Below are 13,205 nucleotides of genomic sequence, written 5' to 3' on the forward strand. Positions count from 1 at the left end.
GTGGGATCCAGCACAAACCCTGTGGGGCTCCCGTGGGATCAGCACAAACCCTGTGGGGCCCCTGTGGGATCAGCACAAATCCTGTGGGGCTCCCATGGGATCGGCACAAACCCTCTGGGGCCCCTGTGGGATCAGCACAAACCCTGTGGGGCTCCCGTGGGATCAGCACAAACCCCGTGGGTTCCTGTGGGATCGGCACAAACCCTGTGGGGCTCCTGTGGATCAGCACAAACCCTGTGGGGCCCTGGTGGATCAGCACAAACCCTGTGGGGCCCCTGTGGATCAGCACAAATCCTGTGGGGCTCCCATGGGATCGGCACAAACCCTCTGGGGCCCCTGTGGGATCAGCACAAACCCTGTGGGGCCCCTGTGGGATCAGCACAAATCCTCTGGGGCTCCCATGGGATCCAGCACAAACCCTGTGGGGCTCCGTGGGATTTGGCACAAACCCTGTGGGGCCCCGGTGGATCAGCACAAACCCTCTGGGGCTCCTGTGGATCAGCACAAACCCTGTGGGGCCCCTGTGGGATCGGCACAAACCCTGTGGGGCTCCCGTGGGATCAGCACAAACCCTGTGGGGCCCCTGTGGATCAGCAGCACCCAGGGGATCCAGCACAAACCCTGTGGGGCCCATGTGGATCGGCACAAACCCTGTGGGGCCCCTGTGGGATCGGCACAAACCCTGTGGGGCCCCTGTGGGATCAGCACAAACCCTCTGGGGCCCCTGTGGATCAGCACAAACCCTGTGGGGCCCCTGTGGGATCAGCACAAACCCTGTGGGGCCCCGGTGGATCAGCAGCTCCCAGGGGATCCAGCACAAACCCTGTGGGGCTCCCCGGGGATCCAGCACAAACCCTGTGGGGCTCCCGTGGGATCAGCACAAACCCTGTGGGGCCCCTGTGGGATCGGCACAAACCCTGTGGGGCCCCTGTGGGATCCAGCACAAACCCTGTGGGGCTCCCGTGGGATCAGCAGCTCCCAGGGGATCCAGCACAAACCCCGTGGGGCCCCTGTGGGATCAGCACAAACCCCGTGGGGCCCCGGTGGATCAGCACAAACCCTGTGGGGCCCCTGTGGGATCCAGCACAAACCCTGTGGGGCTCCCAGGGGATTCAGCACAAACCCTCTGGGTTCCCAGGGGATCCAGCACAAACCCTGTGGGGCCCCCGTGGATCAGCAGCTCCCAGGGGATCCAGCACAAACCCCGTGGGGCCCCGGTGGATCAGCAGCTCCCAGGGGTGTCCCGGGGACGCTCCGGGCCTGGGCTCACACGTTGCTGACCCGGCTGTCGGCGGCGCCGGGCGGGACCGCGGCGCGCTCGCGGCGGACGTAGCGCGGCTTCCGCACTGCCGGAGACAAAACAGCCCAAAAACACCCCAAAAACTGTGGGAATGGGGTCCCACAGGGAATTCCCAAAGGGGGACAGGGGTGGGATGTGGGGACTGAGGCACAGGAAGGTTTGGGGTTGGGTTCTGGTTTGGGATTTGGGTTTGGGTTTGATAGGTTTGTGTTTTAGCGCAGCTTCCGCACTGCCGGAGACAAAACAGCCCAAAAACACCCCAAAAACTGTGGGAATGGGGTCCCACAGGGAATTCCCAAAGGGGGGCAGGGGTGGGATGTGGGGATTGAGGCACAGCAGGGTTTGGGGTTGGGGTTTGGGGTTTGGGATTGCGGTTGGGTTTTGGGTTTGAGCGCGGCTTCCGCACTGCCAGAGACAAAATATCCCAAAAAAATCCCTGGGAATGGGATTGGGGAGGGAAATCCCAAAGGGAGGAGGGGGTGGGATGTGGGGATTGAGCTGCAGGAGGGTTTGGGGTTGGGGTTGTGTTTTGTGGTTTTTAACCCCACAAAACCCAAACCAAAAACCCACAAAACCCAACCACAAAACCAAGCCTAAAGCCCCAAAACCCAATCCCCAAACTAAGCCCACAAAACTCAACCCCAAACCCAAAGCTAAACCCACAAAACCCCCAAAACCCACAAAACCCACAAAACCCAACCCCAACCCCACAAAACCCAACCAGAACCCCAAAAAAAGATTTCCCACCAGAAATCCCATCAATATTTTGCCCTGCATGAATTAAAGCAACAAATCCCATCAGAAAAATCAAATCCCACTGATTTCTGTTCCTTATCCCGGGAATTTTTGGGATTTTCCCTTTATTTTTAGCACATTCCAGGGGAAACTTCCTCACCTGAAGAAGCTGGAGGAGAGATCATGGATGCCTGCGGAACAGAAGGACAATGTCAAAAAACCCCAAATTTTAACAGTTCTTCTTTAAAAAAATATAGGAATTTTTTAGGATTACTATAATTTTCACTGTGTACAGAGTTTTTTCTTGGAAAAATAACTCTGTTTTTCCATTTTTGTCCCAGTTTGGATCCAAAGAACACCAAAATATCTTTAATTTTATTTCAGCCTCATTCATCAATTAAGGAGTTGCTTAATAAAGTCCCAATTTAGTTAATTAAAATGGAAATTATCATTTCTTTAATGTTCTTATAAAAGCAGAATTCACTCACTGTTTCACTGGGCTGGAGAACAGATGCTAAAAAAGAAGGGAAAAAAAGATTAATTAACATTATTTTAATTAATGTGAAGGCTGGAATTGTTCATTTTCCAAAAATACAGCCATGAAGGGAATAATTTCATGTTAAAAAAAGGAATTTTGTCTCAAAATCCAACCAAAATATTCAAAAATCCCATTTGGAGAATTTATTTGGTATAGGACTCTCAAGACTGGAGAATTTATTGGCACAAAATGGGGATTTTCTCCACAGAATGGGGAATTTTCAAGGAAAAATCTCCATTTCGGCCAATTAACAGAGCGAAATTCATTAATTAATGGACAATTAAAGGGATTTTTTACCTTTGTTCCTTCTGTAGAAAATCTTTGGGAGTTTGTTGGCTCGTTTGAGGTAGAAGAAAGAAGCCACAGAAAGGATCAGGAACAAACTGAGGAAAAACGTCCCCAGGATCAGAGAGGCGGCGACTTCAGGGCCCCCTGGAGATGAAGAAATGATCAAAAAAGAGAGAAAATCTGGTCTGGAGCAAAAATCGCTTTTTATCAAAGGATTAAATCCAAATAAAGAGCAAATTCTGATTTTAGGTGCTGTTGGATCATCCCAGTGCCTGAAGCTGAGCTTCAGTTTCAATGGCAGCTGCCAGGGATTCAATCAGTTTGAACAAATTTTAATCAATTAAATCAGTTTTGACATTGAATCACTTTTAAAACTAATTTTAACAAATTCAAACACTTTTAACTCATAAAATCCCTTTAGAAACTCATTTTAACAAATTTAATCCCTTTTAATTCATTAAATCCCTTTTTAAACTCAATAAATCACTTTTTAAAATAATTTTAACAAATTCAATTGCTTTTAGACTCATTAAATTCCCTTTCAAACTCCTTAAATCCCTTTTAAAACTAATTTTAACAGATTTAACTCATCAAATCCCTTCTTTCGGACCCCAAATCCTCCCAAAATTCCAGGTTCTCACCAAAGTTCTGGATGAAAGGAGAGCTCATGTTCACGTGGGAGTTCATCCCTCTGCTCCCAGCTGGGGAAAAAAAACCAGAAAATTTACACCAAAAATTACTTATATTAAATTCAAATTAATTCCAGGATGCGGAATAAAAATCTCCTTTTTTTGCTGCCTTTTGCTAGAATTTTTGCAGCAATTGATAGCAATTGATTGAGAAAAAATTATTGCAATTAATTAAAATTAATTTAATTTAAATTGATTAATAAAAATGGGTCAGAAACTCACAGTTCCTGCACTCGCTGAGGTTGTGCCCAGCGGGGCTGGGCAGGGTCTCGTTCCTGCACCTGATGCAGCTGCTGCTCCCATCCTCATTCCACCTCCTGTAGCATCCTGCCCAAAAACCACGGAAAACGGACAAACCAACACAATTCCCGATTTTCTGGCAATTCCCAGGGTTTAGAGGGGGAAAAAAAAGCAGAAATTCCCATTTTTGGGGGGTTACAAACAGCACCTGATTCCCCTTTTCCCACAATAAAGAGGTTTTATCCTCAAATTTTATTCCCAATTTTTATCACAGGAAAAACAAAAATTTCCCACAGGGTGTCATGGTTTGACCCGGAAACAGGATTTCTGGGATGCTGTGTGGATGGGGCCAATGAGTGGTCAGTTCTGAATAAAAGGAGAAGGAATTATGAGGAAATAATATTACTTAATGAATGAATGAATGAATTAATTAATTAATTAGCACTCCCCAGCTGCTGGATTTTGGTGTTCAAGTCCAGAAAAATCTGAAAATTTTTATCCCTGCGATTCTCCAAGGCTCCAGTGATTATCCCAGAAAAATAAAACTTCCAAGGGGAAAAAAGGAGCGAAATGAAAAGGGAATAACAAAAGTCTGGGAAATTTTGATCCCTGGAATTCTCCCAGTGTTTACCCCAGAAAAATAAAATTTCCAAGGGGATAAAAGGAGGAGGAATTAGAAGGGAACAATATTAATTAATGAATGAATTTTCCCTCCCCAGCTGCTGGATTTTGGCATTAAAGTGCAGAAAATCTGGGAATTTTTGTTCCCTGGGATTGCCCAGGGCCAGCTGGGTCTCTGCCCATGGGATAAATGATCTTTGAGGGCTTTTCCAGCCCAATTCCTTGGAATTCCCACACAATTCCTACCTGGGCTGCACTGGTGGGTGACTGGGCAGGAGCTGTTGGAATCCAACATTTCCACACAACATTCTGGGTCTGGCACCTGAGGAGAGAAATTCCCAAGGAGTTCCCACTTTTCCATCGAGGAAATGATAGTAAATATAAAAAATAAATTCAAAATCTCCACAGAAATTAAGGGATAATACACTTAAAACCCACTGGAATTTTTTTTCCAGCAAGAAGGAGAAAACTTGGTTTATTTTTAATTTTATTTTTATTTTATGAATCAATTTTATTTTTCTAAATCCATTTTATTTTTATTTTAGACATAACTTTTATTTTTAAAAATCTATTTTATTTTGCTGTTAGAGACCAATTTTATTTTTCTTTTATAAATGCATTTGATTTTTAGTTTCTAAATAAAAATATAGAAAATTTGGGATAAAAAATAAAATAAAACAAAATAAAATAAAACAAAATAAAACAAAATAAAATAAAACAAAATAAAATAAAACAAAATAAAATAAAATAAAATAAAATAAAACAAAACAAAATAAAATAAAATAAAATAAAATAATAATTATATTAAATTCCTGGAGCACCCACTGAGTTTTCTGTGGATTTTCCTGCAACTTCTGCCACGAGCCTGGTCAGGAGCAGCACGAAGGGCACCTCCATTCCCAGGGAAAACACAGATCTGGAGAAAATTTGGGAAAAAAATTCAAATTATTTGTTAATGACACTGGAAGTCTGCTTCCCTTTAAAGAAGTTTAGGGAAAAAAGGGGAGAAAAAAAGGGGGTGGGAAGAGTAAGGAAACACAGATGAAAAAAGGATTATTTATTATAAAATATAATAAAATTAAATTATTTAGATTTTTGTCAATATCTGAATATTCAAAGAATAAGAAAACACAGATGAAAAAGGATCATTGATTACAAAACCATAATAAAATTAAATTATTATTTAGATTTTTGTCAATACCTGCTTATTCAAAGAGTAAGAAAATACAGCTGAGGAAGGATTATTGATTGTAAAAACCACACTAAAACGAAGTTATTATTTAAAAATCGATTGTCCTTACCTAGAAGAACACGCTGGAGGAACAGCTCATAATAAAGGGGAAGTTTGGGAGCGCTGGGTCCGGGTGCTGAAGGCGCAGCTCCCTCAGCTCAGCTCAGCTCAGCTCAGCCCTGCCTGGATTCCCATCCCTGGAACGCATCAGCACACCCAGCGTTTCTGCAGCCGTCCCAGCCCCTCATCAATAATTTTTATTTCCATCAGCCAATAATTTTTATTTCCATCAGACAGAGAGAATTTGGAAACATTTGATGGATCTGGAGCTGCTGGGCTTTTTTATTGAACCACTTTGGAAGCAAAGCCGAGCTCAAAATCTGCTTCAGAGCTTCTAAACACTTAAAATAGTTGGATTATTTTTACTTAATTTTCACTTGACTTTTAAAATTACTTTATTCCTACTTAATTCCTTCCAAGCCATCCCAAAATTGACAAAGTTCCCACAGATTCCCTCAGGATCAAACACCCACAGCAAAATAAATTTGCCCAAAAACCTGCTCCATGTTTTTGGCAGCATTTCCTATGTGGATTTGGAAAAAAATAAAAATAAAAATAAAAATAAAAATAAAAATAAAAATAAATATAAATATAAATATAAATATAAATATAAATATAAATATAAATATAAATACAAATATAAATATAAATACAAATATAAAATAAATATAAAAATAAATAAAAATATAGATATAAACAAATATAAATATAAATATAAATATAAATATAAATATAAATATAAAAATAAATAAAAATATAAATATAAACAAATATAAATATAAATATAAATAAATATAAATATAAATATAAATGTGAAGCCTGTGCCTGAACTGGAAGATCTTTTCCCCTCAGGATTCCCCTGCCAGCTCGGTTTGGGGCAGGCAGATTTCAGGATTCCAACACGGATTTCACAGCCCGGGTGCCAGGCGTGGAACAAATCCCGAATCTCTGCCAGCTCGGATCCATGGGAATGAATCCCACCGGGAATTCTGCTCTCGCTGTGCCTCAAAAGCAGCACAAACAACTCAGGGACGCCGAGGGCTCCCCTCCCACTCCTGCAAGCAAAACGTTTGCCTTATCTCCACAGTTTGCATTTTTCCTGCTGCATTATCAGCATTTTTCTGGCTGGCGCTTGGGAATTACTCAGCAGCTGGGAAAGGATGGAAGTGCAGAGAAAGTGTGCCTGAAACCCGGGCGGGTTCACAATTCCCTGCGGTTGGAACCACATCACACCCAAAAGCTGCTGAATCCTGAAGGGATGGTAAAGCTGGGGCAGGACCAGAGAGGCTCAGCTGGAAAAGCTGAAATGGTAAAACTGAGGAGAAAAGCTGAAATTATAAAACTGAGAGAAGAATTAACGGGTTTTAAACATTGAAATTATAAAGCTGAGAGAAGAATCAAGGGTTGGAAAGGCTGAAATGATAAAATAGAGCAGAATCAGAGAGGTTTTAAAAGCTGGGATGATAAAACTGAGGAGAAAAGTTGAAATGATAAAACTGAGTGAAGAATGAAAGGGTTGGAAAAGCTGAAATTATAAAACTGAGAGCAGAAGCAGAGAGCTTTTAAAGGCTGAAATTATAAAATTGAGGAGAAAAGTTGGAATTCTAGAACTGAGAGAAGAATGGAAAGGTTTTAAAAGCTGAAATAATAAAACTGAGAAGAATGAAAGGTTTTAAAAGCTAAAATGACAAAACAGAACAAAACCAGAGAGGTTTTAAAAGTCGAAATTACAAAACTGATGAGAAAATTTGAAATTATAAAGCTGAGAGAGGAACTAGGGTTGGAAAAGCAGGTTTTAAACGCTGAAATGATAAAACTGAGGACAAAAATAAAAGGGTTTTAGACATTGAAATTATAAAATTGAGGGAAGAATGGAAGAGTTTTAAAAGCTGAAATTAAAAAACTGAGGAGAAAAGTTGGCCGTGACAAAATGCCAATGAAATGATAAAACTGAGAGAAGAACGGAAGGGTTCCAAACACTGAAATGATAAAACTGAGAAGAATGGAAGGGTTTTAAAAGATGAAATGATAAAACTGAGAAGAATGGAAGGGTTTTAAAAGATGAAAGTATAAAACTGAGAGAAGAATGGAAGGGTTTTAAACACTGAAATGATAAACCAGAGAAGAATGGAAGGGTTTTAAGCACTGAAATGATAAACCAGAAAGGAATGGAAGGGTTTTAAAAGATGAAATTATAAAACTGAGAGAAGAATGGAAGGGTTTTAAACACTTAAATGATAAAACTGAGAAGCATGGAAGGGCTACAAACACTAAAGTGATAAACCAGAGAAGCATGGAAGGGCTACTAACACTGAAATGATAAACCAGAAGGGAAGGGAAGGGTTTTAAAAGATGAAAGTATAAAACTGAGAGAAGCATGGAAGGGCTACAAACACTGAAATGATAAACCAGAAGGGAATGGAAGGGCTACAAACACTGAAATGATAAACCAGAGAAGCATGGAAGGGCTACAAACACTGAAATGATAAACCAGAAGGGAATGGAAGGGCTACAAACACTGAAATGATAAACCAGAGAAGCATGGAAGGGCTACTAACACTGAAATGATCAACCAGAAGGGAAGGGTTTTAAAAGATGAAAGTATAAAACTGAGAGAAGCATGGAAGGGCTACAAACACTGAAATGATCAACCAGAAGGGAGTGGAAGGTTTCAGGAGCTGCCAGTGCCACTCACCTGCGGGCGCCCCGCGCACCTTGCCCAGCTGCCAGCAAAGCCCCCAGGCCGCTGCCGTGCCGCTCATCGCACCAGGAACCTGCAGAGGCTTCACAAAACAACCTTTCATCAATCCCACCTGCAGCAGGACCCGTTCTTCCAGCTCGGGCCTGAGCTCTGCCCTTTCCGCGGCTGCGGTTTTGTAACAGCGCTCGGCAATTAAAAGCTGGGTTTAATCAGAGGCACCTTAAGCCAGGCCTTGCTGCAAAAGCTGCTCCACGCCTGCCTTGAGCAAACATTCATTCATATTCACTGCCGGGACACCTTCTGCTCTTACAGCACTCGCTGCAGCACGAAAAATCAGGAGGAGAGATGAATATTCCACGGGGAAAAGCGAATATTCCACAGGGAAAAGCGAATATTCCACGGGGAAAAGCGAATATTCCACAGGGAAAAGTGGTTTGGGGAAGGAGAAATGAATATTCCACAGGGAAAAGTGGTTTTGGGAAGGAGAAATTCATATTATACAGGGAAAAGTGGTTTCAGGAAAGCGAAATTCATATAATACAGGGAAAAGTGAATATTCCACAGGGAAAAGTAGTTTGGGAAGGAGAAATTCATATTCCACAGAGAAAAGTGGTTTTGGGAAGGAGAAGTGAAAATTCCACAGGGAAAAGTGAATATTCACAGGGAAAAGTAGTTTGGGAAGGAGAAATTCATATTCCACACAGAAACGTGGTTTTGGGAAGGAGAAGTGAAAATTCCACAGGGAAAAGTGAATGTTCCACAGGGAAAAGTGGCTTGGGAAGTAGAAATTCATATTATACAAGGAAAAGTGATTTGGGAAGGAGAAGTGAAAATTCCACAGGGAAAAGTGTTTCAGGAATGGGATAAGGGAATGGGTTGGGAGGGATTTAAAGGCTTTCAGTGTCACCTTGCTGTGCCCCCGGCGGCTCCAGGCCCTGTCCAGGGATGGGATATCCTGGGATAACCAGTGCCAGGGTCCCAGCAGCCTCACAGGGAGGGAGTTCTGCCCAAACCCCAGCCTAAACCCGCTCCTTGCCGCTTGGAACTAATCCTCCTTTGTCCTGTCACTCCATCCCTTGGACATTCCCCTTCCTGCAGCTCGGGAAGGTCACAGCGAGGTCGCCCCAAAGCTTCCCCTCTCCAGGCTCAACAATCCCAATGTTTCTATGATAAATTTCGGGTTTTTTCACCCCTAAATGGTGCACCAACACCCGTATTATTGGGATGTGCATTTGGGGAAGCTCAGCCAGGCAAAACACACCAAAATAATATCACCAAACACCCATCACCCCAACAAGCTCAGACCGGCAAAAAATCATCTTCAACCGAGTTAAATTATTAGGAAATAAAAGTTTCGGGGGGGGATAAGTAGAGAATTCCTTTCCAAACGCAGCTGGCCCCAAAAGCGCTGGGCAAGGAGCAGGAACAAGGAGCGACTTTTACTCCCAAAGCCTTTTAATCCTAAAGCTTTTTAATCCCAAAGCCAAACCCCTCCGACCCGCTGGTGCCGATCTCCCTGCAGAACTCGGTGACTCCATGAGGAACCGCTGCCCACCGCGAACAATGGGGCCCCACCCAGGGCTCGCCGCTCGCCCCGGGGCTCGCCGCCCGTTCTCCCTCCCGCTTCCTCTTCCTCCTCCTCCTCCTCCTCACCTGCGGGCTCCCCCGAGCATCCCCCCGCCACCGCCGAGGTTCCCGTTCGTACCCCCCGCCCTCCACCGGCGCCCAGCCCGCTGCGCCCCGCGCCACCCTGGGAGCTGTAGTCCCGCGGCCACGCCCGCCTCGCCGCTGCGCCTAGCGGCTGCTCCGCCAAAAACTACAAATCCCAACAGTACCCGCGGCGCGCCCCACCTGTACCCCACTCCCCGCAGGTAAATACGCGCTCTCAGCTTTTTCCCGCGGCGCCGCGGTGCCTGCTGGGAAAGCGAGTCCCTCCCAGTCGGCGGGACGCGGGGGCGGTGGGATATCCGCACTACAACTCCCGGCGTGCCCCGCGCGCGGGCCGCCATTTTAGGCGTTGCCTGGCAACGCTGACGCGGCGGGAGGGAGGAGGCGGCGGGGTTGAGGCCTGCGCGCCCCAAAACCCCGGGAATTCGGAAAAATCGGGAAAAACAGCTGTGCCGGATGTGGCTGCCCCATCCCTGGCAGTGCCCGAGCCCAGCCTGGGACAGGGGAAGGTGTCCCTGCCCAGGGAAAGGGGTGGAACTGGATGGGATTTAAGATCCCACACAAACCATTCCATAATTCCATAAAGGAAACCGTGTGGTTTATTCTCCCTAAAAATCTCCTTCTTCTGTGGCTTATTTCCCCCTACAAATCCCCTTCTTCTGTGGTTTATTTCCCCCTACAAATCTCCTTTAATGTGATTTATTTCCCCTAAAAATCACCTTTCATGTGGTTTATTTCCCCTTTTAACCCCTTGTTATTTTGCATACGGATGAGGAGCAGCTCCTTCCGCAATCCCAGAATTTTCCTCATTCCTTGGAGCACAAATCCATTTAAATTTGGCATTTCCAAGCCAGCTCCTGAATTCCCTCGGGGTTTTTTTTCTGACAAAAGTGTAAATAAACCTCAAAGGCCTCATTTAGACAAATTTGGAGCTGCCCTTCACCTTTATTTTGAGGAAAATCTGTTCTTCTGCTTAAATTATAATGGAAAACATTCCTGGGGGTTTTAGATGTCTTCCCTAAACTTTTTTAGTACTGGAAGTTGCAAGTTATACGCAAAATATGGATTGGTTTTATTGGATTTTTCTTTATTTTAAATCAAGACTGCCTCAAAATGCAAATATTTGTAAAGGTAGGAGGTGAAAAATGCCATGAATATTCATAAAATATGATAATGATCCCAATTACAGCTAACGAGGTAATCTTGCTTCATTTCCATGGCTTTGTAAATATTATTTTTTAAAATAAAAGGGAAGGAGGGAGACAAGGAGATGGGGAATCACTCCTGAAGCTCCAAAATAAAATATAAAAAAAATTATAAATATTAAAAAATAAATTCCATGGAGGATTTTCTGGCTTATTTCCCTGAATAAAGGGGGGAAAAAAAATCCCTGGAAGTGGGATGCCCTGGATCCAGGCTGGAAAATCAGGAATCCTGCCGGCAGAGGGCCGGAGGTTCGGCTGGGGCAGGAAAAGCGGGAGAGGAGCAGCGGGAGGGCCCTGCAGGCTCGGCCGGCACATTCCCGATCCCAGAGTCATTCCCGGCCATTCCGGGCCATTCCCGGCCGAGGGAAGTGACTCAGGGCGGCGGGGCCGCGCCGGGACAGGCACGGGACAGGCACGGGACCGTGAGGGAGCTCCCAGCGCCTGCTGGGAAAAGCGCGGGATGCAGGAGCTGGGAGGAGCTAAAACATCATCGATACATCCTGTTCATAAACAACAATATCATAAATACTTCGTATTAATTCTATCAGTTAAATCTGATGATTCTGACTGATTTCATGATTGATTCTGATTGTTTGTTTCTGATTATTCAGCAGTTCCTTGCTCCGCTCCCGCTCTGGAATCAGAACACAGGAATTACTGAGGGATAAATCACAGGAAATATCCTGGGAACCCCGGGAATCCAGGAAACACACAGGAAATATCCAGGGAAAACACCAGCTCGATCCTCTCCAGCCGGAAAATCCAATCCGAATATCAGCGAATTCACGGGAATTCCTGGGAAACATCTGGAGCTCTCCCCTGCCTCTCTGGATCCGAGAACAATTCCCATCTCTGTCCCTGCAGCATTCCCGGAATTCAGGCAGCTCGCACCCAGGAACGGTCCCAACTTGCTCTCTCCTGGATCCAAGAAAGATTCCCAGCTCCTGTCCTTGCAGCATTCCCGGGAATCCCGATCTCCGCTCCAGGAATTCCAAACTTTTCTCCTCCTCAGGAACGGTTCCCACCCTCAGCTCATCCTTTCAGCATTCCAATTCCGCTAGCTCCGGGAATTCCAGGTGCTCAGCTCCATCAGGGAACGGCTCCCAGCCTTGTTCTCCTCCAGATAAGCAATTCCCAGCTCTCTGTCCCTGCAGCATTCCCGGGATTCCCGGTGCCCCAGCAGGGAACGGTTCCCAGGCTTTCCCCTCCTGGCTGGGGTTGGCTCTGCAGTTCCCAGGATGACAAATTCCAATGGGAATTCCAGAGGCTGTGCTGGCTCCTGGCAGGAAGGAGCTGGTGAGTCACAGAGCAACCTGGAGCTGACCCTGGCATGGATTTTATTTTATTTTATTTTATTTTATTTTATTTTATTTTATTTTATTTTATTTTATTCTATTCTATTCTACTCTATTCTATTTTTCTATTTTATTCTATTCTGATGCTTTATTTTATTTTATTCCATTTTATTTTTCTATTTTATTCTATTTTAATCTTATATTTTATTTTATTTAATTTTTAAATTTATTTTTAAATTTACTTTTAAAAATTTATTTTTCTATTATTTTCTATTTTACTTTATTTTAGATTTTATATTATATTTTTAAATATATATATTTTTATTATATATATAAATTTTATATATATATATATATATATTATATATATTTTTAAACTGTATTGTTTATTATATTGTATTGTATATTGTATTGTATTGTATATTTTATTTTATTTTTCCCTGCTCTGTTCCTGCCAGACAATCCCAAGAGGGATCAATGATGGAAATTGATGGAAAACAACTGAAAATTTGGAACACTCCTGGAAACTAGAATAACCCAGCATTGGACACTTCCAGGGACTCTAGGAAAAAAGGGATAAATTATGGAAAATTAAAAAAAACACCTCAAAAATCGAATTTCCCGGGCTGGGAAA

General features: G+C 43.8%; 1 protein-coding gene across 3 annotated transcripts; it reads right to left on the reverse strand.

Annotated features, from left to right (window-relative positions):
* Positions 1–1,138: 1,138 nt before the first annotated feature.
* On the reverse strand, positions 1,139–10,305 carry C21H1orf159 (chromosome 21 C1orf159 homolog). Of its 3 annotated transcripts, none has more exons than XM_064730797.1 (11): positions 10,255–10,305; positions 8,398–8,485; positions 5,713–5,839; positions 5,237–5,327; positions 4,658–4,733; positions 3,773–3,877; positions 3,503–3,562; positions 2,871–3,005; positions 2,524–2,549; positions 2,196–2,226; positions 1,139–1,346 (listed from the first exon to the last, which is right to left on the reverse strand). In XM_064730797.1, exons 4-11 carry the CDS (start codon positions 5,306–5,308, stop codon positions 1,267–1,269), a joined length of 585 nt encoding a protein of 194 aa, XP_064586867.1. In that variant the 5' UTR covers positions 5,309–5,327; positions 5,713–5,839; positions 8,398–8,485; positions 10,255–10,305; the 3' UTR covers positions 1,139–1,266. The 3 variants fall into 3 exon arrangements, with proteins under 3 accessions (XP_064586867.1, XP_064586866.1, XP_064586869.1); XM_064730796.1 differs by lacking the exon at positions 10,255–10,305 and adding an exon at positions 10,057–10,134; XM_064730799.1 differs by lacking the exon at positions 10,255–10,305 and adding an exon at positions 9,311–9,332.
* Positions 10,306–13,205: the final 2,900 nt, after the last annotated feature.

The sequence above is a fragment of the Zonotrichia leucophrys genome, chromosome 21, assembly GCF_028769735.1.
Source record: "Zonotrichia leucophrys gambelii isolate GWCS_2022_RI chromosome 21, RI_Zleu_2.0, whole genome shotgun sequence".
NCBI classification, from domain to species: Eukaryota; Metazoa; Chordata; class Aves; order Passeriformes; family Passerellidae; genus Zonotrichia; species Zonotrichia leucophrys.

Coding starts and splice junctions, on each gene's coding strand:
- C21H1orf159 (XM_064730797.1), bottom strand. CDS start 5,308: ATGGAGGTGCCCTTCGTGCTGCTCCTGACCAGGCTCGTGGCAGAAGTT. Junction 3,563..3,772: donor CCTCAGCGAGTGCAGGAACT/GTGAGTTTCTGA, acceptor TTTTTTCCCCAG/CTGGGAGCAGAGGGATGAAC. Junction 2,227..2,523: donor TTCTCCAGCCCAGTGAAACA/GTGAGTGAATTC, acceptor TCTGTTCCGCAG/GCATCCATGATCTCTCCTCC.